Below are 24,957 nucleotides of genomic sequence, written 5' to 3'. Positions count from 1 at the left end.
CCGCGTGCAAGGTCGCATGCAAGGCCCTACCCGCTGTGCTATTGCTCCAGCCCAGAGGGGATTTCTTTCCGGCACATCCCAGTGATGCTCAGAGGTTACTCCTGGGGTCACACTCAGAAATTCTCCTGGGGGTGCTCAGGGGACTCTGAGTTCAATCCCTGTCACCCACGCATCGCCAAGCCCAGTATCAAATTGTTGGGCTTGCACCACCTGGAGTGGCCGCAGGGCCCTAGCACAGCTGCGTGTGACCCCTATTAAAAAACAACAGCATAAAACACACACACACACACACAACACAAGGAAACATGCATGACAAGGGCCTAGGTATGCTGAGAGTGGCGTGCGGATTGCAGACGGTCCCAATCCCTGGGAGTCACGTCACTGCGTGCTTCTCCCTCCCCTGACCTCCACCCGAAGGAACTTCCACTCCTCTAGGCTCTCGGGGCAGAGCAAGACGTCTGGTGCCCTTGAGGCTCCCAGAACGGTGGGAGCCTCTCTGTCCCCAGAACGGTGAGCGGCCTCTCCCTCTGCTCACTCCCCGACCCCAGAAGTGAGTCCCCTGCTCAGCTGCCCTAACGGCAGGCCCAGCCGCTTAACCACAAGACTGCAGAGAGAACAGAAGCAGCCGGAGCAGCTGCCCCGGAAAGTAACAGTCATGTTCTCGACAATAGCCACTGGCAACCCCCGGCTGCAGATGTGACCACCACATGATCCTTGGAGACCAGATTCTCAGCATAAGCACCGTCCAATGTCACCTCTAGAACCGGTGCCTGCCAAAACTCACGTGCCCCCCAGACTGAAAGGATCAGTGTGAAGTACAAAATGCAGGTCCCAAGATCAGCAGTGTTTTTTTGTGTGTTCACAAGACTTTTGACAGTGAAATGTCTGGGCGTTCCCCGCTACCCACTCACCAACTCTCCAGACCCTGGCGAGGTGTCTTACAACTCTGTTTTGACATGAAGCAGAATTAATGCCAGTCAGAGGCCTCAGGCCTGCAAGATCAGCCCCCACTTTGCAATGCCAGTTGGTCAGTCCCAAGTCCCACTCTGTGTGTGTGTGTGTGTGTGTGTGTGTGTGTGTGTGTGTGCTCTTGCGCGCGCGTGCACACGCCTGTGTTTTAGATTTGGGGCCACCCTCCTGGCAGAACTCAGGGCTTACTACTGGCTCTGGGATCACTTCTGCCAATTGCTTGGGGCACACCGGACGGTGCTGAGACTAGAACTGAGTCTTCTGCACACAAAGCAGGTGCTTAGCGCTATAAACATCCCTCCAGCCCAGCCCCTTGTACTCTGACCCACCAGCTAGGAACAGAGGGTGTTTGGAGCCCTCTTGTGAGGTTTGAGTTCTGCCAGAAAACTGGCTCACGGACCTCAGGAAAGCACATCGCTTTCTATTGCTGTTGACGATAAAGGATCTAACTCAGGGACAGCCAAATGGAAATGATGCAAGGGGCGAGGCTTAGGGGAGGGCCATGGAGCCACTGTGCCCCTCTCCGCATGGATTATCCCATGCCATCAGCCCTTCAAAGATGACATTCCCAGCCATCAGCGGCTAGCTCACTCTCCAGTCTCCCTCCCCTGCCTGACATTCACTCAGCCACAAGAACTCTTTTCTTGAGTCCCTTCAGCACCGACCCAGGCAGAGTACGAAGGGGGCTTCTTAGGATACGACAAAACATCCCTGCCACCTGTTACGGGGAGTCTCTGAGGGCTGAAGAAGCTCCTCAGGGGGAAAGCCCAAACACATGTGACCCGTCGTAGATCACACAAGGTTCACGTACGCTTTTTTCCCCTTCTTTCTAGCAATCCAGAAAAGTAGAGCTTGGTGAGTTCTTCTGCCCTGATGATGTAGCTCCTGGTCTACTTGGAATTCAGTCACTTTCAAGAATTCACTCATGACTCTTCAAATGACTTTATTCATTTATTTTGGTGGGGAGCCACACTCAGCAGTGCTCAGGGCTTACTCCTGGCTCTGTGCTCAGGGTGGTGCTCGAGGGACCCTATGTGGAGCCTTGAGGCAGGGATCAGACCCAAGTAGACTGAGTACAAGGCAAGCAGCCTTTCTCCCGAGCCATCTCTTTAGCCCGCTCAGGTCACATTCTCGCTTTCTGACGGGTGGGTTTTGAACTTTTCTAACCAATTTAAGCTTTGCCAAGCTCTGTGATTTCAAACACTTTTTCCTGTTTGTTTGTTTTGGAGACACATCCAGGGGTGCTCAGGCGGTAATATGTAGTGCAGGGGATTGATCTGGGGTTGGCAAGATGCAAGACAAGTGCCTTAACATCTGCACTCTCTCTCCAAACCCTGGTATTTAAACTTTGGGGGGGGGGGGTTAGGTGGCAGATATAGATATACATAGATTGAGGATGTTATGAAGAAGCACAATTAAGAAATCCTTTGTCTTATGTGCATGAGAAACCATTACTAATGGTATTATTAACAGTATTAGTATTATTAATAGTATTATAGGGACAGAACAATAGTACAGAGTGCACAGAGCTTGCCTTGTATGCGGTCCACTGGAGTTGGATCCCTGGCGCCCCATATGGTCCCATGAGCCCTGTCAGGAGTAAGCCCTGAGCACCTCTGAGGGAGTATTACAAACCACAGTATCTCAATAACTAAATTAAAAAAAATCTTATGCAGGCTACACAGAGAATTAGTATGTACGAGACCCCAATTTAGATACTCGACTCAGTCCCCCCAGACTACCACCACGGTGGTCCTGGGGGACTCCCTCACCCCAGGACTAAAGGAGACCATCAGACCTGGGCACGCCTCTTGGGGGTGGTCCCCGTAGGGAACCCCTGCGCCTGCACGGCTAGAGGCATTGTTCCAAGGCTGGGCTACAGTAGTTCTCCAGGCTTCCCTCTAGTGAGGGTGGGAGGGGACTGCAGACAGCCTGTGAAGCTGCCTCAGCTCAGCCAGCCGGTCCCCTCGCCCTGTGCTCTTCTCTCTCCCTCCCCTCTGGCCAGCTGCACCTTGTCCTCTAGTTTTCACTGCAGAGGCCACTTCCCGAGAGGTCCCTCCCCTACCTGCCCGCCTCATCTGACATGAGGTTCCTCATGGCACCTCTTGGCATTTCTCAAGTTTTGCAGTTACTTACAAGTATGCCCTGAATTCACGCTTACCCTCCCTCCCTCCCCATGCGAGGGCAAGCCCCAGGCAGGCAGGGATGGCGGCCGATACCAGTGCCACAAAGGCGGCGGGCACAGAGTTGTCCAGGGTGAGCCGCTTTCTTCAGAGGCCCAGGGTAGGTTGCAAGCGTCTTGGGATACAAACTGTTTCCATGTCATCTAAACACAGGCTCTCTCACAGGGAGACCGCCTTTCATCTGCTCTAGTCCACAAACCTGGGTTCTTGTTGCTTTAAATAATAATCCTCACTTGTAAGGTATGTGTGTGTGTGTGTGTGTGTGTGTGTGTGTGTGTGTGTTGGGCCACATCTGGTGGTGCTCGGGGCTTACCTCTGGCTCTGTGCTCAGGAGTCACTCCTGGGGGAGCTCGGGGGACCATTTGCAATGCCAAGAACTGAACTGGGGTTGGTGTGCAAGTGTTTTAAGCCCTGTGCTATTTTTGCAGCCCTTTCAGTCAGCATTGGGGGTGGTGGTATGGGACAGACAGGGTTTATTTCTTGCTCTGGACTCAGGGATCACTTTTGGTGGTGTTCAGGGGACCATACGCGGCGCCGGGGATTGAACAGGAGTCAAGTCAAGCAAGGCAAATGCCTTACTTCTCTGGCACCTTCTCACTCTGTTTTACACACAAGAGCCCAAGGTTCAGGTAAGTAAGTTAAATGAGCCAAAGTCACACAGCTAGTAAGCAAAGGTGCAACCAGAATAAAATCCAGCTCAGAGCCAAGGTTTTGCTGGATTTTACACAGTCCACATTTCCCAATACCAAGGATCCCCATATCCACAGCAGTCTGTGCCCAGGAAGCCATCACAGTGTGTGGCCTGTGTTTTGTAACTTTGAGCCACACCCAGCAGTATTCAAGGGCTACTTATTTCTGGCTCAATGTTAGGGGGGACCACGTGGTGCCAGGGATTAAACATCCTGCATGCAAAAGGATGTATTCCAGCCTGATAAGCCATTTCTCTGATCCTATGTGTTAAATTTTTTTTTTTTTTTTGCTTTTTTGGTCACACCCAGCGGTGCACAGGGGTTACTCCTAGCTTTGCACTCAGGAATTACTCCTGGCAGTGCTCGTGGGGGCCATATGGGATGCTGGGAATCAAACCCAGGTCAACCGCATGCAAGGCAAATGCCCTACCCGCTGTGCTATCGCTCCAGGCCCTTGTGTTAAAATTTTTAAATACAAGTTAAACAAATACAAGTTTGTTTGTTTGGGAGCCACATCCAGCGGTGCTCAGGGCTCTGTGCTCAGAGATCACTCCTGGCATGCTTAGGGAACCATATGTGGTGCCAGGGATCAAACCCGGGTTTGTGCAAGGCCAACACACTATCCACTGTATTACTGCGCCAACCCCGCAAGTCAACTTTCATGCCTGTGGCACCAGCTTGGCTCAGGTCCCTCTGTGGGAAATGTGGGAAACATTTCTTTGCTGCTTTCTCTGGGTCCCTGAGCCACTGGGCAATCACGAGAAATTGCAGCCTGTCCATCGATTCAATCACACTATCACACCTGACCTTCCTGCTGTATCTTTTTTTTTTTTTACATTTTGGGTCACACCCAGTGATGCTCAGGGGTTACTTTTGGCTCTGCACTCAGGAATCACTCCTGGAAGTGCTCAGGGGATCATATGGGATGCCAGGGATCGAACCATGGTTGGCTGCATGCAAGACAAATACTCTTTCTGCTATCCCATAGCGCCAGCCCTTTGCTGCTGTATCTTTAAACCTGCAACCATCCCCGCCTGACTTTATACAGAGAGCGCCAATGACAGAGATAATATAGAGGTTAAGGTGCTTGTCTTCCACGTGGGTGATCCGGGTTCAATCCCTGGCACTGCCTTAAGTGATCAACTGAGTGTGACCCAAAAACACAAACGAATTTGAGAGTGCCAGCTGCAGACATGCCATCTTTCAAAGCTTCCAAAGAATGAGAACGCCTTTTCGCAGGTACCATAAATCTGATTGACTTTTATTACACATCTTAGTTTAGAATCACTTTTACATTCCTAGACAAAGAGATGATACAAATAAATATCAACTGTAAAACTCAGAGCCCCAAGTATTGGCAGATTCTTTGTCTCAAGGTAGCCAAAGAGAAGGTCAAGATCAGCAACAACTCTAAGGAGCCATCAAGCCCACCCTCGTGCCTGCCCGGGGATCCCTTCTTCCATAAATAACCTTAAGAGCATTTCATTCAAGACACAAGGTGGGGAGAAAAGGTGGCAGATTTCTGAACAGTCCAAGACAAAAACCTTGCGCGATGGACAATAGCCAGGCCCACTCGTCTTGCCCAGTTCCCTCAGAGCATTTTGATTATGGCTTTGAGAGTAGATAGTAGCCCCGTCTTCACTCACTCCCGGTGTTGGGATGGCCCGAGGTAACGCTCCCGGGGAGCCTGGTCCTTCTGGGAGGCGGAGCTGATGTCTCCCGTGTCCACAGGGAATGGACGCTTCTCAGGAACTTGGCAACGATTCTACATTCAGAGAGGGACGACTTCCAGGAGTCACACGGGACTCTGGGGCATCTGGGCCACGGAGGTGAGCGGAGCCAGTCAAGCAGCATGCGGGCATTCAAGTGGGGACAGGCCGGGATGGGTCCGAGTCTGCAGAAAGTGCTTCCGGCCTAGGGTGCGTGCCTTGGGCTCTGAACCTGCGGCCAACTCGTGAGACCGGACATGCGCCCACTGGCGGAGGCCTCGGTCACACCCCTCCTCCTGGACTGCCAGCTTAGATGTTAGACTTGCTTCCAGACGTCACAAGCTGTCGCTGGCCCAAAGGTTCTCAGGTGGCTTGGGAGATTCTAGCATCGCTCTAGACACAAACGCCCGGTTCCCTCGTGGGCTCTGTACATCCTCCACACGCTCAGAGCCCACGGCAGCAGCTTGCCGGTGGCAGCAGCACCGTCTACTATCTTCACCAAGCATCGATCGGATCCGTTTTTAAAGAGAAGGAAAGCACCAGAGACTGGGGGGAGTCGGGGAGAGACAGCTCTCCCCACCCCCGGATTCCTTGTCACGGTTCTCAGATCACCACACAGTCCCACTGGGTTGTGTTTTCAAAATCCTTCCTGACAACCTGGCTTCCTTCTTTTGCCTCCTTAGGAAAGTTCTCTGGTGACTTACCCACTCTTGGTGAGAACTGCCCCCCCCACACATCAGTGTCGACCGCTCCCAGCGCACAGAGCGGCTGGATGATTACTGTCAGCCTGCAGAACTCAGACTCGCTTCGGAGTACGAGAGAGAGAGAGACAGAGAGAGAGGGGGGAGGGAGGAAGGGAGGGAGAGAGGGAGGGAGAGAGAAAGAGAGAGAGGTGTGACAGGTTGAGAGCTGTCTGAGGCTGCCTCTCCCCCATCGTCTGGTCCCTATGCAAATAGGTCAGTTCTCTGCAAAAACCCTGGGAGAGACGGGATGAGCTTCGTGATGCTCTGAGAGTCACTGCAAGGGGCCCCAGGCTGAGAGGACGACGACAAAGCATCCAGATGACAGAGCTCGGGAACAGATTGCTAAGACATCGCACTTGTGACCGCCACCTTCCCACGGGTTCTGAGCCCCACACGTGTGCCCTGGGAAAGGAGCAGCGGAGCTGCTGTAACTGTAACTCAAGGCCGACCCAGCTACTGCCTCCTGGGGCACCGTGCCAGCAAGGTGCATGAGGGGAGGCAGACCTGGGGAGGCATCTTGTCCCCTCAAGCTTGGCTCCGGGACCCAGACGGCACACACGGGAGCATTTCCTGCCTGGATTAGTCATTCAATGGGCCCTTCACACAGACCAAGTGACAACTGCATGTGAGTGTCACCATAAAAGTGGGCAAGTTCTTGGTCTCTCTTTCACAGACACACAAGGACACACTCAGGGAACACAGGTACCCTGTGGTGACACGTCCAGAGAGGGAGGACTGAGGAGCTTCTTGTGGGGGGAGTAACGTTGTCCACCTAATGAGCAACACGGTACGAAGCTCCGATTTCAGTAATACAAAGAACTAAAACTTACAACCAAACTAGTAAATGTAAACGGGAATTCCTAACTCCCTGCTGGGCCTGTCCAGTCACAGGCTGCTCCCTGGGGCGGGTGCGCAGGTCGGGGTGGGGTGACTTTCCTGTGAGGGCAGGCAGGGTGCCTCTGCTCCCACCTGGCTGCCCTCCCGTCCCACTGCCCCGCGCCTCTCGTCCCTGGCTGCCCCTGCCTCCCAGCACCCTCACACTCGGCCAGTACGAAACAAGCGCCACCTTCCCCGGGGCACCTGGACCTCTGTGGCCCTGACTCCTGTCCCCTCAGAGAAGGCAGAGCCCCCCAACAGGGGACACTCTGTGGCAGAGGATGGGCGAGGCAGGGATGCTCGGGTGAGTGTGGGACAGGATGGTGGCAAATGAAGTCTCGAGGACTTGGTGCGTGGACATGGCACCAGCTTAGAGACTTGCGTCCTTAACAAGAGGGTGGCCATGGTTGAGGACTGAAAGAAGCTAGTTCCCGGAACGTTCCAAGGAGGTGAAGGGAATGTTATTCTATTGCTTCTGACACTGCCTCCTTGGGGAGCAACGCGGGCGTCTTCTTTGGAGAGACTGCCTCGCAGAGCTCCCAGAGGCAGAGCCGCTGCTCCCTGAGGCACCCAGGTGACTGATCGTGCCCTCTGCGGCCTGGGATCTGAGCAAGGACTCTCCCTTCGACCTCCAAGAGCAGACACCCATTCAAATGCTAGGACGTTTGCCTTCCACCTCAATGTCATTTTATTTGAGGCTCTGAAGACTTGGTTCTGCTAAAGTGACTCCTGATTCTGCCCTTTCGTTCAACAAGGAGGGAGCCTAGTGTCCAGAGAAGGAGAGGGGGTGGGGGGGTGTGAGGATGAGGGCAGCAAGGTCAGGGGCGTTCTCTTGCTTTCCGAGCGGGCTGTCGCGGCTAGCACTCCCGTGCACATCTGAGACGCTAAGTAAAGAGCATTTCCCCGAGGAGCCAGTGCCAGGTGCCAGGTGAGGGCCAGCACCCTTCAGCCAGATTCAGTGGGTCAGTCTGCGGAGGCCGCACCACCTCTCCAGGGGAACGGTGCTGAGTTGGGGCTCGGTCCTCTCGGCAGGTCTTCGCTCCTCGACTCTCTCGAAGGCAAATGCTGTTTACACCTGGGAGAGGAGGAGCCGGCTTTACTTTGGAACCAGCCCCCGAGATTGTGGATAAAGCTGAGATGCAGGGGTTCCTGAGGAAGAGGATGTTCCCGACTTCCTTCCACTCTTAGGCCTGCAGAAGTCAAGCAGAGGTTCCGGTTACACGTCCATCTCTGGCGCTGACGCTTTCCCACTAAGTGTGCCTGGCATTTCTTTTTATTGGAGGGGGTGGTGAGTGGGGAGGCTACACCCAGCAGTGCTCAGGCTGACTCCTGGCTCTGCACTCAGGAATTACTCCTGGCAGTGCACAGGGGACCATATGGGATGCGGGGATTGAACCTAGGTTGGCTGCATGCAAGGCAAGCTTTACCTACTGTACTATCTCTCCAGCCCTGTCCCTGACATTTCAATCTGGCCTTTTACTAGTTGTCTAAAAGTCAGTCATTTTTTTCACCTGGAAAACTAAACTGGCCCAGCCGGACCCTCTGCAAAGCCTGCTATGACCTGCCAACTTTAAGGCCTCAGCTTTGGGGATGAGCTTCTGACTTGTAGGAAGTTTCTACATAAAAGAACTAAAATAACCTTTTGATCATCTTCCCCAAATTGGTAACAAGTATTACGTATGCAGGCAAAATTTCTCTCATCTTTGTTGTTGTTTGGTTTTACTTTCGGTTTTTGGGACACTCCCCCAGAGTGTCTGAGTGCTACTCTCAGCACGGTGCTCAGGAGCCCAGGCCTTGCTGGAGCTTTGAGCTTAATCCCTGGCTCCGGAAAGACAGTACTTCTAATTCAGTCCCAAATAAACTCCCGGCCACTTCCCCCAATTCTCTAAGCCTTTCTTTTCTCATCTATAAAACGAGACTTGGGTAATACTAGTTTTACAAGTATCTGCAAGAAATCATATAGAAAAAAAAAATTTGGGGGCTGGAGCAATAGCACAGCGGGTAGGGCATTTGCCTTGCACGTGGCCGACCCAGGTTTGAATCCCAGCATCCCATATGGTCCCCTGAGCACCGCCGGGGTGGTTCCTGAGTGCACAGCCAGGAGTAACCCCTGTGCATTGCCAGGTGTGACCCAAAAAAAAAAAAAAAACCAAAAAAAAATTTTTTTTAAGTACTTAGAACTGAGCTATTACCCGCTGAGCACCAAAGAAGTGTTCCCTAGCCTGCTCCTCGAGGGAAAATGGGTCAGTATGTTTTCAGGCCTAATGCCTGGACCACTGACATTTGTGGAGTGGAAGAACAGACCTAGAAGCAATATGGCAGTATTCTCTGGTGTGCTCCATGATGAACAAGTTCCCGTGTTGCCCTTTACCTTGGTTTGACTTCGCTCAAACATGCTATGTCAAACACAGGTCATCAGAGTCCACGCACCTGGCCTTCGGCTTCTTATTTGTGGTGCTTTCAAAGGACGAGGCGTCCACCTGTATCTCATCTTCATCTTGTAGGGCTGCATCCAAAGCCGCCTGGACCTTGGGGGCAATGGCAGGGCCCTCATAATCTCTGGTGGTCCGGCTGGGCATGTCCAACTCTAGCAACACAATGTTTTCGGCCTGCAAAAGTACACCCATAAGCAGTCCGGCTGGCTCCGGTCAGGAGAGGGCACCTGCAGTCCCGACCTCCTTAAGAACAGAAGGGCCACGTGCATGGTCTGTGACTCAGTGCCTGGAGCCAGTGCCGGGGCACTCGACCAGACTTTTGTTGTCCCAGTCCCTGCCTTTTATCACTTCTGTCCTGGCAGTATCACAGATGATTTTTGTTTTCGTCTCTAAGTCATGCTCCTTTTGGAAAAACAATGAACAGAGAGGCCTTAATGGGGTCGGGGGTGGGGGGTGATGGGAGGGAACCTGGGGACACTGGTGCTGGGAAATGCACACTAGTGGAGGGATGGGTGCTGGAATAACATATGACTAAAATCCAATCATGAACAGCTTGGTAAGGGTCTAGCTCACAGTGATTCAATAAAGTTAAAAAGTACCCTTTTATGAATACCCTGCCACAGAGGCAGGGTGGGGTCGGGTGGAGATTGGATTGGGGGGTGGGAGGGATACTGGGTTTATTGGTGGTGGAGAATGGGCACTGGTGGAGGGATGGGTTTTCGAACATTGTATCAGGGAAAAACAAGCTCGAAAATGTGTAAATCTGTATCTGTACCCTAATGGTGACTCACTAATTAAAGAATTAAAAAAAAAAGTACCCTTTTATTTTATTGCAGTGTGGGGTTCTTCTAAGCAACATTCAGGGGGCTCTGGGACTTGTCAGTTAGGTCAAACAGATCAATGCTTGGGCTACCCCGGCGATGCCCAGGGCCTCCAGAGCTACCGACATGGCGGAGGGTGGCTCTGCAGTGCTGAGACTGAATCGGGGTGTTCAGAATCTATGCTATGTCTCCACTTCTAAAGTATTTTTCATGAATATCAGAGAATTAGCTCAAATAGGCTGCATGTGGGAGGCCCATGTTTGATCCCTAGTACCACACTGTTCCCAGAGCACTGCCTGGAGCTTCCCCCGACCACCATGCCAGGAGTGGCACCTGCACACCACTAAGTGTGGCGCAAAGGCAGAAAAAAGAAAAACACATTTTAATGAAAATCTTCTATTATGAGCATAATACAGGAGCTAGGTGATAGCACAGTGGACAGGGCACTTGCCTGCATGCTGCCAACTGACCACAGGTATTACGTCTCCGGCCCCCTGAACTCTGAGAGGAGCGGCTGGGAGAGATCTCAAGGTGCTGAGTCTGGCTCATGCCGGAATCCCAGGCTCACGCAACCCCAGCACTGCACTGGGGGTGACGCCAACACAAAACAACAACATAAAATGAAAACGTAAAGAGGCGATAACTGCAAGACTCAGCATCTCACCCTGTAGCGGGCTTCCGGGCGGATCATCATGGACATCCTGGCGTGCTGGCTCAGGGGCCGCTTGTATCCCACGGCCGAGACCGGCCGCTTCATCATCTGCTGGTTCCTGGAAGGAGATCGCACGGTTAAGGCTCTGGCCAGCGTGGGCTGGGGCAGCGGCCCCTGAGGCACAGGCTGAGCCTGCCTGCGACAGAAGCTACTGGGGACTCAGAGTGAGGGTGACACGTCAGTGGGGCAGCAGCTGCTCAGCTGCTTCTCACTCACCTGTGAACCTGTGAAGCTTCCAGGGTGGGCCCGTCTGAGTCTCCCACCTGTCCCTAGGCTGCAGGCAAGGGGCCTGTTGCTGCACTCCGCAGCCTGCAGCCTCGGGGGACGGCTCCCACTCCCCAGCAGGACTGAAGTTTCCCACCCCAGAGTGAAAATCCTGTTGAGGCGGGGTCAGCCTGACACCCATGAGATCTCCCATTCTGCTCGGCACGTGTCATTTCCCAGCTGGGGAAGCTGACACACAGGAAGCTGGGAGAGGTCTCCAGTCCACCAAGGCTAAACTCTGCCCCTCCTAGGACCACACTCATCACCAAACATTTACTCTTACTCGTGGGCCTAGGGCCAAGTGAGAAATGCAGTTGCTTTTATTTATTTATTTATTATTTATTTATTTATTTTGCTTTTTTGGGTCACACCCGGTGGTGCACAGGGGTTACTCCTGGCTCTGCACTCAGAAATTACCACCTGGCAGTGCTCAGGGGACCATATGGGATGCTGAGAATCGAACCCGGGTCGGCCGCATGCAAGGCAAACGCCCTACCCGCTGTGCTATTTCTCCAGCCCCAAAGCAGTTGATTTTAAGTTTATACGAAACAGGGCTCTCGCACTTCCCGTCCGGCCTCGTGCGGCTAAGCAACGTCCCTTGCCTTCTCCCCACCTTAGGATCTAACTGAAGTTAACAGTGACTTACTCCAGTCTGGTGATAGGATGTAATTTCCAATGATCTTCCTCTTCATCAAAAAAGGATCGATTCATAATCTTACTTTTTTCTTCAAGAGGAATAAAGTTCTCTATAATAAGATGCCTATAAGAGCACACAGACACGGGTGAGTATGGATGGAGTTTCTAGTTTCACACGTACACAGTGACCCCATTAAGAGTCAAGTCTCAGGGCTGGTGAGACAGCACAGCTGATAGGGCACTGGCCCTGCATGCCGCTGACCCGGCTTCCATTCCCAGCACCACCTATGGTCCCCTGACCGCAGAGCCCAGAGTAAGCCCTGAGCACCACTGTGGGTGGACCAAAAACCAAACAAAAAAGAGTCAAGTCTCTCCACAAATAAATGACAGATTTAAGTGCTATGGGGCCGCCATAAGCAGAGAATCACAAATGACATCTGGTCCCTGCCTGAGATGATACAGCAATCCTTGGTTTGACAGGGGCGGGCGGGGGTCAGTCCTAAGAATGTGGAGCAGTGACGGGTGAGGAGGGCGGCAGCTGACATGCGCTGACCAAAGTATCTACTGGAGGCCTCAGTGCGGCTACTCTGGCCTGTCACTTCCAGAAGCAGAGTCCTGATGACACCAGGACTGCTGCAGAACCTGGACACTCACAGTCGACCGAGTGGGGACCGTCTCCTGCCACCTCACTGCTTCCAACTGTCCAAACCTCTGACCCAGACAACACCCAAGGGGACGGGGCACAGCAAACACCACAGGGGCAGTGACGGAGAATACGAGTAAGAGACATGGCAGAAAATGGCTTCCCTGGGCGGGTGGGGGGAGAAAAAAACGTAAGGGGATGAAATTTTCTCTTTATCTGATCTTTAAGAAATCTATTTATTTCTCACAACTTAACACATGTCACATATACATTTCTCATTAGAAAGGTCCTATTTACACATTAGAAGATGTAAGATACATAAATTACATACAATTTCAATATCCAGAGATTATTATTGGTAATTATTTAGTTTCATTTTTTTTCTAAGTATACAAATCTCTAAAGAGAACTGACACATAGATTTAATTTTAAGAACTCCTTTTCAAAGGTAAAACTTGGCCACTAGGACATCCGGTAGGGCGTTTGCCTTGCACGTGGCTGACCAGGATTTGATCCCAGTATTCCATATGGTCCCCATAGCACTGCCAGGAGTAATTCCTGCATGCAGAGCCAAGATTAAACCCCGAGCATTGCCGAGTGTGGCCCTCCCAGGCCCCCCCGCCCCCCGCCACTGCCTCACCAAATAAAAAGTGTTAAATAGGGCCAGGGAAACTATATGTGGGGCAGGGGATGGAAATGGGACCAGCCACATGGAAGGGAAATACCTTGCTCCCTATACGATCTCTTCGGCCCAGGGATGCTGATTTTCGATAATTTGAAAAGGAAATGCAAGACGTTTTTGTCTGTTTGTTTTGGGGCCACAACTGGCAGTGCTCAAGGCTGACTCCTGGTTCTGCACTCAAGGATCACTTCCAGCAGGCGCAGGGATCTCGCAGGGTACTGGGGGTTGAGCTGGGGTCAGCCACCTGCACTGCAAGTGCTCTGTCAGCTATACCATCTCGCCAGCCCCACAATGAAAGGCTTTTATTTATTTATTTTGCTTTTTGGGTCACACCTGGCACTGCACAAGGGTTATTCCTGGCTCTGTACCCAGGAATTACTCCTGGCAGTGCTCAGGGTGACCATATGGGATGCTGGGAATCGAACCCGGGCCGGCCACGTGCAAGGCAAACGCCCTACCCTCTGTGCTATCACTCCAGCCCCCACAATGAAAGGCTTTTTGACAAATGGTGCTGGGACAACTGGACAACTACCTGCAAAAGAAAGCATTAGGACACTATCTCATACCACACAGCCTGAACTCAGAATGAATCACAGACCTAAGTATAAGACCTGAAACTGTAAGACCTTAGCTGTAAGATAAAGTACAAAGATCTAAAAACAGGACCTGAGAGATAGTACAGGGGGTAGGCGCTTGCCTTGCACGCAGCCTACCTGAGTTTAATCCCCAGCACAATTAGGACTGATCCCCAAGCACAGAGGCAGGAGTCAGGCCAACACCGCACGGTGTGGTCCTCTCAAAATAAAAGGAAAAAGAAAACTAAAAACATGTCTATAATAAAACTTATGTACAAGTTGTTCAAAGCAACATTTTCATAACAGCTGAGAAATAGAAATAACTCAGATGCCCATCGATGGATGAAAAGATAAATGTGTTACATCATTTAAGGAATAATATTTGGCCATAAAAAGGAATGATGTGTTGATGCCATCACAATGTGCATGACCCTTGAAAACACTAAGTGAAAGAGGACAATCAGAAAAGTCTACATTACTCAATTTATAAATCTATGTGCACCATGCAGAGCAGAGAAATTTTAGATACAACAGCCTAAGTTTAAGCAATAAAAGAAAAGAGACATTGGGCTACATCAAAATTAAAATTCTTTGGGGCCAGAGCAATAGCACAGCAGGGAGGGCACCTGCCGTGCATGCAGATAACCTGAGTTTAATCCCCAGCATCCCATATGGTCCCCTGGGCACTGCCAGGAGTGATTCCTGAGTGCAGAGCCAGGAGTAACCCCTGAGCATCACTGGGTGTGAACCCCAAAAATAAAAAAAAGTTAAATCTTTTGTGCTGTCAACAAAAGATCATCAAGAAAATGAAAGCCAACCTGCATAGTGAAAAAATATTTGCAAGGTACATATTTGATAGAGGGCTTGTTTCCAGAATATATGAAAACTTTTCAGAATTCAAAAATAAAATAAGTCCCCAATTAACCCAATTTATTTTATTTTATTGCTTTTTGGGTCACACCCGGCAATGCTCAGGAGTTACTCCTGGCTCTGCACTCAGGAATTACCCCTGGCAATGCTCAGGGGATCATATGGGATGCTAGGAATCGAACCTGGGTCAGCCGCATGCAAGGCAAACGCACTACCCACCATGCTATGGCTCCAGCCCCAAATAACCCAATTTTATAATGGACAAAGGACTACTTCCCAAAGATGGCACACAGTAAATAGCAGCACATAAAAGATCTCAACATGATTAGACATTAGAGAAATACGAATCAAGACCACCATACTACTTTTACCTATTAGGACTCTATAGCATAAGTGTCGACAAGGAAATAAAGAAATTGATAGAGATGTAAAATGATGCACCATTTTGAAAACAATTTGACAGTTCCTCAGCAAGTTAAACACAGTTACCCAATGACCTGGCCACGCCACTCCTAGGTATATAGCCTAGAGATATAAACACGTGTTCACACAAAAACTTGTCTGTTAGGGGCTGGAGTGATAGTAGAGACACTTGCCTTACATGTGGGTTACATGGGTTCAATCCCCAGCAACCCATATGGTCCTCTGAGGAACCAGGAATGATTCCTGAGTGCAGAGCCAGTGGGACCCCCTGAGCACTGCAGAGTATAGCCCTTAAACCAAAACAAAATAATAATAAAAAAAAGACAACAGAAACACATGTGTTTTTTATGAAAGTATCATTCATTCTACTCTGGAGCTGGTGATGCAGCACAGCAGGCAGGGATCCTGCTAGCGGCTGAGCCGGGTTTGATCCCTAGTTCTCCATACTGTTCCCCAAGCCCTGCCAGGAGTGCTCCCTGCGCACAGAAGTAAGCCCTAAGTACCACAGGGTGTGGCCTCAAAATTAAAAAAATATATTCATAACAGCCAGAGTGGACACAGCCCAAATGTCCATCAACTGACAAATGGATAAGTCAATTAACTGCATACATAAAATACCATAATATTTGATCAGTGAAAACAATGACGAAGTCAAGGAGATGACTCAAAACCCTGGTCTGAAGCCAGACAGCACAGGCGTTAAGATATTTGCCCGGTAAACAGCCTTCCCAGGCTCAGTTGCCAGTACCACGTAAGTCCTGAGTCCTGCCAGGAGTGATCCCTGAGCGCAGAGTCAGGAGTCAGCCCTGAGCATCACTAGGTGTGGCTCCAAAACAAAAAGCCCTAGGATTTGATCCCTAGCACCACACAGTTCTCTGAGCACTGCTGGGTATGGAAAAAAAAAAAAAAGAAAATTTTTTGTAAAAGATAGATGACAAAAAGTTATTTATCACTGAATCTGGTTGATGGGTAGCTGAGTGTTCATTATACCTTTCAGAAAATTCTAAAAGATAGAAAATTCTAAAACTTAGAAAAGTTAATAAAAGGTTCCCTCTTTCATCAAGAGATTAAAGACGAGGCCAGAACTTTAAAAGCTTTCAGGGGCTGGAGGGATGAGTACAGCAGTGAGAGCGTGAACCACTAGGCATGGCCCCAAACCACACACACACACACACACACACACACACACACATATGCACACACGCTTAATAAAACAGCATGGCGGGAGACTGAGGAGCCTCTGGGGACGTCATCCAGCAGGCTGATGGGGCCCAGAGAAAGAGATTTTCTGAGGCGACAGGCTAGGAAAGAAGAGCCGGGCCTGCACTCCTGCTGTGCTCCTTAACCGGGTGCCTGCACTTACTTGAGTTTCAACTCCCGAGTGAGCTCATTCTGCGTCTGCTCAAGCTCCTGCCGCTCCTTAATGTGCTCTTCTTGGAGGTCGTGGATCTCCGCCTTCACGGCCTGAAGCTTGGAGAAGAGCTGGAGGCCCGCGGAGAGGCGGGTGAGCAGGGCTCCGTCCCCCAGGTCCCACACGCCTCTGCCCAGCCCTCTCCCTGTGTACCTTTTTGAGCTTTTTGGTCTTGATGTCCACCTCTTGCTGCAATGAGCTGTATGTCTCTTTAAGCTCTAAGGTCTCCTCATCTCGGCTTTCCATTTGTTGCTGGATTTCTCTTTCTCGACGTTTCTGAAATTTAAAAACAACGGGAAGAAAAAAAAAATGCACCTTTTGGCCTAGAGCTCTCCTGTCTGCAGGAGAGCAAGGGGCTGGGTGCTCCAGACCAGTGTCCTTGCCAGGACGAGGTGACGCTTGTTCCACCCCCTTGTTAGAATCTAACACATCAGATTTGCTTTGTTAATGAATGCACCTTACTCCACCCTATTCTCCCCGCAAAGGCATGCCAACTTACCTGCTCCGCAATCTCTTGTCGTTTCTGTTCCAGGATTTTCTGCTGCTCGTTTGTGTGATCTACTATATTTTTTCCTCCAACAAGCAGCTTACTTTCCATAGCCTGAGTGAGAAAGAGGCAGAATCCACTTGGTGAATGGTCTCTGAGAACCCATCTCCTCAAAAGGAGGCCTCACAAAGGCGCCAGACCGGACAGGAAGCTGTTTCAAAGGCCCTGGCCGGGACCGTGCTGGAGAGAAAGTGACGGGGGACCCACAGATCCTGCTGAGGTAAGAGGCAGAGGTGTGGGAACTGGCGGGGCCCTGAGGGAGAGGGAGCACAGTCTGACGTTGGAGAAAAGGTGGCTACGGGCATCTCTGCAGAAATGTCCAGGAGACTGTGGATGTCGGAAGACTGCCCCAGGTTTGGCTATTCAGAGACTGAGAGACTGCACTATTTCGACAGTAGCAAAAGTTATGGGAGCGCCTTGACCTGAAAAACACAGAATCTCAACAGTCCGCAACCTTCGCTTCTGAACCTCAGGAACGTTCAAAGCAGCCCTGCACTGTTCTTTGCTGTGCACTTGGAGGCTGCTTCCTCGGGACTGGAGTACTGACCTTTCACACACGCCCCACGTGCCCTTTCTCGCTCTCAAACGGTTTGCTTTACTGTTTGACAGCAGCCAGGAGCTGGCAAAGGGAAGTCCTGTCAACCTGCTGCCCACAAATGGCCTGAGAGTCCACGACTTGAGGCAATGCGGAGTCTCGCCTTACGGTGGCCCCTGACTGTTTAGAGGCTACGTACTCCTGGGCTCGGAGAACGAAAGTGATTCCAAACCCCAGTAGACAAATAAAACGGGGGAACTGGGAACGTGCAAGTGTGGGAGGGGGTAGGAAGTGGCATCTGTCACCACGGAACCCCACAGTGAGGCCCTCCCCAGAAGGCACCAGCCCCTAACTGTGCTGTATGAGGCGACTCCATTCCACATCTGGTCTTCAAAGTCCCGGGCTTGCGAGGCTTACGGTTGCTGCCTCAGAAGCACGCCAGGACCTGGGTCTGAAGGGGGACGATAGAGCTGAAAAACAAATACGGCCTCATAGTGGGAAAAGCAGAAGGTGAGAAAGAGATCACTGGTCATTTTTATTTTTATTTTATTTTATTTTACTTTCTGGGTCACACCCGGCAATGCTCAGGGGGTTTACTCCTGGCTCTGCACTCAGGAATCACTCCTGGCAGTGCTCAGGGGACCATGTGGGATGCTGGGGATTGAACCCGGGTCGGCCGCATGCAAGACAAATGCTCTACCCACTGTGCTATCGCTCCAGCCCCATCACTGGTCATTTTTAAATTCAGAAACCTGGGTACAATTTAGAGCAGAGATTCAAGTCTGCATAATTCCAATGAGAAGGAATTCTGGCTTGTGGCCAAGCAGTGTCACCCTCTTGTGCCCTGTCCATGGCTGGCTAGGCACTCTCCCGGGAGCCCTGTGTCAGGGCAGGAAGGGGCACTGATGGAACAGTACATCCTGCCACCAGGAACAAGACAGTGCCTCGCTCTAGGACACGCCTCAGCCACTGGCCTCACTCGGGTTGGCAGCTGGATTCCCAGTGAGCGCCTAGGGCTGGAGCAATAGCACAGAGGGTAGGGCGTTTGCCTTGCACGAAGCCAACAGGGTTCGATTCCCAGCATCCCATATGGTCCCCTGAGCACCGCCAGGGGTGATTCCTGAGTGCAGAGCCAGGAGCGACCCCTGTGCATCGCTGGGTGTGACCCAAAAAGCAAAAAAGAAAAGAAAAGAAAACCAGTGAGCGCCTAGTGTGATGAGACTGCTCTGCAGGGCGAGAGAGACAGTACAGCGGAACTTCCCTTGTACAAGGCCAACTGTGCTCTACCCGCCATAACACACATAGCCCCCCAAGCCCCACCAGGAGTGCTCCCTAAGCACAGCGCTGGAGTAAGCCCTGAGCACTGCCGAGTGTGGCCCCAAACAAAAAGATCAACCCAAAACTGTCCTGGCAATTGTAGAATCAGGTACTGCAAGTTAAAGCCATAGGAGAGCACTTTATAGCTACCAGCTGGGCGAAAGCTAGTCTGATGATCCCAAGTGTTGGGAAGACTGAGGTGCAACCAGGACTCATATGCTACGGGTCTAGAAGCTTTAAGTTATAGCTGTTTATAAAACAACTTATTATTACTAACAATGACTATTACTATTGTTTGGGGTCACACCTACCTGTGTTTAGCGGCTATTTCTGGCACAGGGGCTGGACACTTAGAAAAAGCTCACGGCACCATGTGGAGCTTGGGAGCTAACCCGTGTCTCTGGCTACAGAGCTCGCGCTCTAGGCCTTCCAGCTCTCCCTGGCTCCAACGGCTTGTCATTTAGTAAAGCCAATGCACGAACCCTAGGGTCCAGCTGTGCCAGACCAGAAAATCTTTCTTTATCTTTGGCTTTGGGGCCACACCCAGCAGTATGCAGAGGCGATTCCAGCTGGGCTCAGGAGTGACACCTGGAGGTGCTTGGGGGATCATATGTGGTACAGGGGATCAACTAGGGTCAGCTGCTTCAAGACGAGTGCCTTCCCTCCTGTACTGTTTCTTCAACCCTCACACCAGAAATTCTTGTACATACGTGTTCTCCTGAGGCCAAGTGCAAAAACATTCACTCACAGCAAGAAAAGGAGACAATACCCATTTGTCAGATAAATGAGATGCCGCAGAGTTCTCAGCACAGTGAAAATGAGTTGCAGCGACAAGCATCCATACGGGTCGATTTTATGAACACAACATTGTGCAAACAGCAGCAGATTATTAACAGTGGGAATCATTTACATAAAAGATAGAAGTATATGAAGGCAGAATCGTCTTTTACTCAGAGGTACACACATACATGGCAAAATGCTAAAATCAAGCAAGACAATGAGAAGCATCTGATTCGAGACAAGGGCTAGCCTGGCACAGACGGCTGCCTCCTGGCCTTGAGGGGCTAGCTTTCCTGCTGTCCTTTAGACCTTGTGCTCTGTCATCATCATGTTTTTTTAAACTTAGAAGCCAGTGATTAATTATTAAATCAGACAAAGGTTTTTTCCATTCTTTTTTTTGGGTTCCTGGGCCACTCTCAACTTTGCCCAGGGATCACTCCTGGCAGGGATCAGGGCATCATTATGTGATTCCAGGGACAGAATGTTCTGAATTGGCTGCATGCAAGCAGGTATGCTATCCATTGGACTATCTCTCTGGCCCCACTTTCATTCAATGAATGTATTATTGCACCCTGAGGATCATGGAGCTGTTGGGAGAGCAAATTTCAAAGAAAAATCATCGCTCTATGTCTCTATCTCCCTCCCTCCCTTCTCTCTCTCTCTCTCTCTCTCTCTCTCTCTCTCTCTCTCTCTCTCTCTGTCTCCCTGTCTCTGTCTCTCTCTTTCTGTCTCTCTCCAAATCACAAAGCACAAAAAAGAAAAAGAAAAAGGGCCAAGGAAGAGATGCCGGTACCTTGATCTTGGCGCCGAGCATCTCAGCAGCATCCTTCTCCCGCCGCAGGTCCTCCATCTTCTTCTCCTTCTCCTTCAGCAACCGCATCTTCTCTTCTGCAGCCAACTTGTGGTCCTCCACAATGGCCCGCTTCTCAATCTCCAGTTTTTCTTGCTGTTCCCTCCAGTAATCATCCTTATCATCCCCATCCTCCTCACCCTCTTCACCCTCTTCCTCCTCCTCCTCCCCACCCCCACCACTGCCACTGCCATCCCTTCGCTTCTCTCGTTTCTTCCTCCTGCCAATGGACCGTTTTTCCAGCTGGGCCTTGAGCCGAGCAATCTCTTCCTGGAATTCCCGCAGGAGGGCATCCTTCGGGTCCTCATTGACCCGGGGCTTGTTCTTAATGTTCTTGGCACGGTTGGCGTATCTCAAAGTGGTCAGAGTCTCCTCGACGTTGTAAGAGGCAGGCCCCACATTGGCCACCATCACAGTTTTGGCATTGCCCCCGAGAGAATCCTGGAGGAGCCGGGTGAGCTTTGAGTCCCGGTAGGGAATGTGAGTGCTTTTGCCATCCACCAGGGCCGAGATGACATTGCCCAGAGCTGAAAGGGACAGGTTGATTTTGGTGGCTTCCTTTAATCTCTCCCCTTGCGCGCCCGTCTTGGCTTGCCGTTCACTGCCAGCGAGATCTACGAGGTTCAACTTCCCTACGCGGATATGATTTTCCCCGTCGAGGCCGACCTCACTGCACTCGATGGTGATAACAAAAATGGCGTGAGACCGTGAGCTGTGCTCATTCATGTTGGTGGCGCCAACGGAGCGATTCTGGTTCCCCACATTCATCACGTGCTCGATTTCCTTCACACTCTTGGTGACAAAGGAAGACAAGTCTTTGACATAGACTCCAGTGTCGGGCCTCTCTTTGAGCTCGAGCCGTTTGGTCTGGTCCTTGGAGAGCAGGTCGCGGATCTCCTCCTGGTAGATCTCTAAGTAGGAAGCCCGAACCAGGTACTGCTGATTCTGGGAGCGTGAGATATGGGTGAAGATGTGGTCAAACGAATTGGGGATGACTCCTCTTTTCTCAGGGTCACCCCGGACTCCTTCCATTGTGTAGGTCTTCCCCGTCCCAGTTTGTCCGTAGGCGAAAATCGTCCCATTGAAACCCTGCAAGACAGAGTCCACGAGTGGCCGAAATGTCTCGTCGTAGAGTTCAAACTGCTTGGCATTCCAATCATAGACTGCGTCAAAGGTGAAGGTCTTGGGCATTTCATGAGCCACCCCTCGGGGGTTCTTCACAGACACCTGTCCCAGCTTCACGTCCACATCCACCACCTTGTCATAGGAAGCAGCTTTTTCTTTGCCGTTCATGGGCCGACAGCGAACCACCACCCTGACTGACTCTGAGCTCTTTAGTTTTGACATGATGAACCCCCAACTGGATCAGTCTGCGGGGTCCTGAGTCCAAACTGCGCCTGGACGCTACGGTCCTGGGAAGAAAGCAGAAGTGAGTGAGAACAGGCAGCTGTCTTGGGGGTTACTGAGTGGCTGCTGACACAATCAAGTCAAAGGCTAGGGCACATGCTCAGCAGGGGAGCCCTGCCCCCCCAGACACCACTGGGACCAGACCCCAAGCACTGCCCATGAGTAGCCCTAGACCAATCATCCCGCAAAATAAAACCACCAGTGAAAACTGGCGTGTACAAAATATATCCGGGGCCAGGGATGGAATAGATATTAAGGTGCTTGCCTTGCACATAGCTGACCCTGGTTCAGACCCCAGCACCAAAATAGCTCCCTGAGCACCACCAGGAGGAATCCCTGGCACAAATGCAGGAGCAGCCCCTGAGTACCTGGTGTGGTCTAACCACCCCCTCCACACACAAAGACAAAATATTAAAATGTTTAACGGAATAATATGGTTTATTTTGGTTTTGGGGCCACACCCAGCAGTTATTGGGGCTTACTTCTGCCTCTGCACTCAGGGATCACTCCTGGTGGGACTGGGGGACTGTACGTGTGCCAGGGATCAAACCTAAGTCAGGTGCATGTAAGGCAAGGATCCTCCCCACCATACTATTGCTCCAGCCCAGTATTCAATTTCAATCTTTCTGAGCTGTTCGTGCATATTACACACACATGCTTACCTCTCCCTTCTCACAGACCAACTATGCTATATTCAGCCCTCAGTATACGCAGCAAATATGTTATGTACTCGGTATATACAGTATATACTCAGTACATGCAGCATTTACAGTGTATACTCAGTATATGCAGCATTAATCCTGTATGTGACTTTTCTAAGCAATCTTGGAGTTTATTCCCTAAGGCAATGTAAATCTGCCCTGCTCCTTCTGCTTTTGTTATTGGTGTGGGGGCCACTTCTAGTGGCATTTGGGGGCTATGAGAGTCACCTGGTGTTCATTCAGGGAGAGGGACCAAACCCAGGGCCCCCTGAGCCACATGCCTATCTCCAGAACTGCAGAATCACTTGACAGCAGCCAAGCATCCAATACACGGGCGCACCATCATTTACAGGGCCGAGTGACTAGCACTTAGGTCGTCTCTGTGAAACCCTTGGACCACATCCTTTCACAGGCGAGCAGGTAGAGTGGTTAAGAATAAATTCCTAGAACTGAAATTGCTAGGCCACAGGACATACACGCAATTCTGATACTGAGAGCAATGTGACGGGCCGACAACGGACGGATGGGACGGAGAAAGCAGGGCCCGGGCTTGAGGCCTGTCCTGCAGATATTTGCTTAGAGCTGACCAGAGGGTCAGTGTGGTCCCGCACCAAACTGTTCCCAACTGTTTCTTTGCCAGGCACATCAAAATGCAAAAAGTTATGTTTCATACTTCTAATCATTACATGTAAAAATATCTACATAAAAAAAAAAACAGAAGACCTCTTATTCTCTCTGAACCCTTTTTCTATAAATTCTACAAAAGGGAAATAATTCTTCTTCCTCTTGACCCACTGTGAGACAGAGGCACTTCCGAATCTGGAGGGACTCGGGGAACTGACATAAAGCTGGATTAAAATGATCAATCCGGGGGCCTGAGCGAGTCAAAGGACTCAAGCACACATTTTGCGTGCAGCACTTCAAGGAATGGCCCCTGAGCAATAAGCTTGAGGACTACCAGGTGTGGCCCAAAGAAAGAAAATAAAATTTAAAACAATAAACCATATGAAATCCATTCAAGACCACTGGAAATTACAGTGAGTAAGGACTCGCTGTAAGTGAGTAAAGAAATTACAGTGAGGGCTGGAGAGAGGGTACAGCAGATAGGGTGCTTGCCTTGCACGTGGCTGATCCAGATTCAATTTCCAACACCCCCGAGCTTAGCCAGGAGTGATTCCTAAGTGCAGAGGCAGGAATAAGCCCTGAGTATTGCCAAGTGTGACCCCAAACAAACAAAAACATCACTAGGCTAACAATTTTTTATTCAGTGTATAGCAATTCTACCAAAAGTAAATTACAGTGAGCTCCAAATACCAAATTAATATTCAATTAGAATAAATCTCAAGCCGTTCAAAGAAAACTATGTGAAAGACAGTCCTTCCATTCATTCGTCACCTTCTAGATGGTATTACAATCTTGTCAGATGGGAAGAACCAGATGCTGGTATGAGCAATCTATATTTGTCTCTGTTTTCCATTTCCAGGGCAGTGGCCCCCAAGTCATGCTTAGTGGTGAAGCCATTGCTAGGTTCTTCCTCCATTTCACTAGAGGCCTGCAAAACTGGTCCAGATGCAGCGCTCACACTCCAGCCCCTGACCCTCCGAGCACTGCAGTGCGAGACAGTGACACAAGTCCTTATCGAGGCTCAGGAGTAAGAGAAACGTGGACAGTGCAAAGAATTGAGTTTTCTGCATTTACACACTCTCCCCAATCCCCAAGGAAACAAAGCTGCCTGCTTTTCCCATCACACAATGTAGCACCAGGCCTGTTTATATACATGTACACACACACACACACACACACACACACACACACACCCTGTAGAAAGCTGACCTGGATGTCTGACTGCTTGTTATAGCCCATATATTTTCTGAGCTCTCCAAACAGATTAAAAAAAAAAAAGAATATGATAATGACCTACAATAATCCCCCAAATCTTTTAAAAAGGAATTCCCAAAGCATGCGTCCCCTTAATTAAATCTCCTCGACTGTGAGCACAGAATACCATTTCTTCCCTGAACTCACCAAGTTCAAGTTGAACTAGTTATATATTATTGATGCATTATATCAGGAAGATGGACTAATTTAATTTCCTGCCACCAGGGCTTACAGTCTTATTCTCGGTCCTCCTCAAAGAAAAGGGTTTTCTTGGAAGGTTGCCCTGATACTTTATTTTATT

The 24,957-nt window shown here is 50.5% G+C and overlaps 1 protein-coding gene across 1 annotated transcript in view; it reads right to left on the bottom strand.

Moving 5' to 3' along the window:
- Window positions 1-5,071: 5,071 nt before the first annotated feature.
- Window positions 5,072-24,957, bottom strand: part of KIF3B (kinesin family member 3B) — a 41,699-nt gene continuing 21,813 nt past the window's right edge. The window contains exons 2-9 of the mRNA XM_055138538.1: window positions 20,614-22,082; window positions 17,141-17,242; window positions 16,795-16,917; window positions 16,594-16,712; window positions 12,048-12,161; window positions 11,090-11,195; window positions 9,600-9,778; window positions 5,072-8,359 (exon numbers count right to left, since the gene is read on the bottom strand). Of these exons, the coding sequence (XP_054994513.1) occupies window positions 8,266-8,359; window positions 9,600-9,778; window positions 11,090-11,195; window positions 12,048-12,161; window positions 16,594-16,712; window positions 16,795-16,917; window positions 17,141-17,242; window positions 20,614-22,017 (2,241 nt within the window). The 5' untranslated portion in view covers window positions 22,018-22,082 and the 3' untranslated portion in view covers window positions 5,072-8,265. The remainder of the gene's footprint in view (window positions 8,360-9,599; window positions 9,779-11,089; window positions 11,196-12,047; window positions 12,162-16,593; window positions 16,713-16,794; window positions 16,918-17,140; window positions 17,243-20,613; window positions 22,083-24,957) is intronic.

Source organism: Sorex araneus, chromosome 5 (genome assembly GCF_027595985.1).
Source record: "Sorex araneus isolate mSorAra2 chromosome 5, mSorAra2.pri, whole genome shotgun sequence".
NCBI classification, from domain to species: Eukaryota; Metazoa; Chordata; class Mammalia; order Eulipotyphla; family Soricidae; genus Sorex; species Sorex araneus.
Note: the sequence above shows the minus strand (reverse complement) of the source record. Positions and strands in the feature narration are given on the sequence as shown.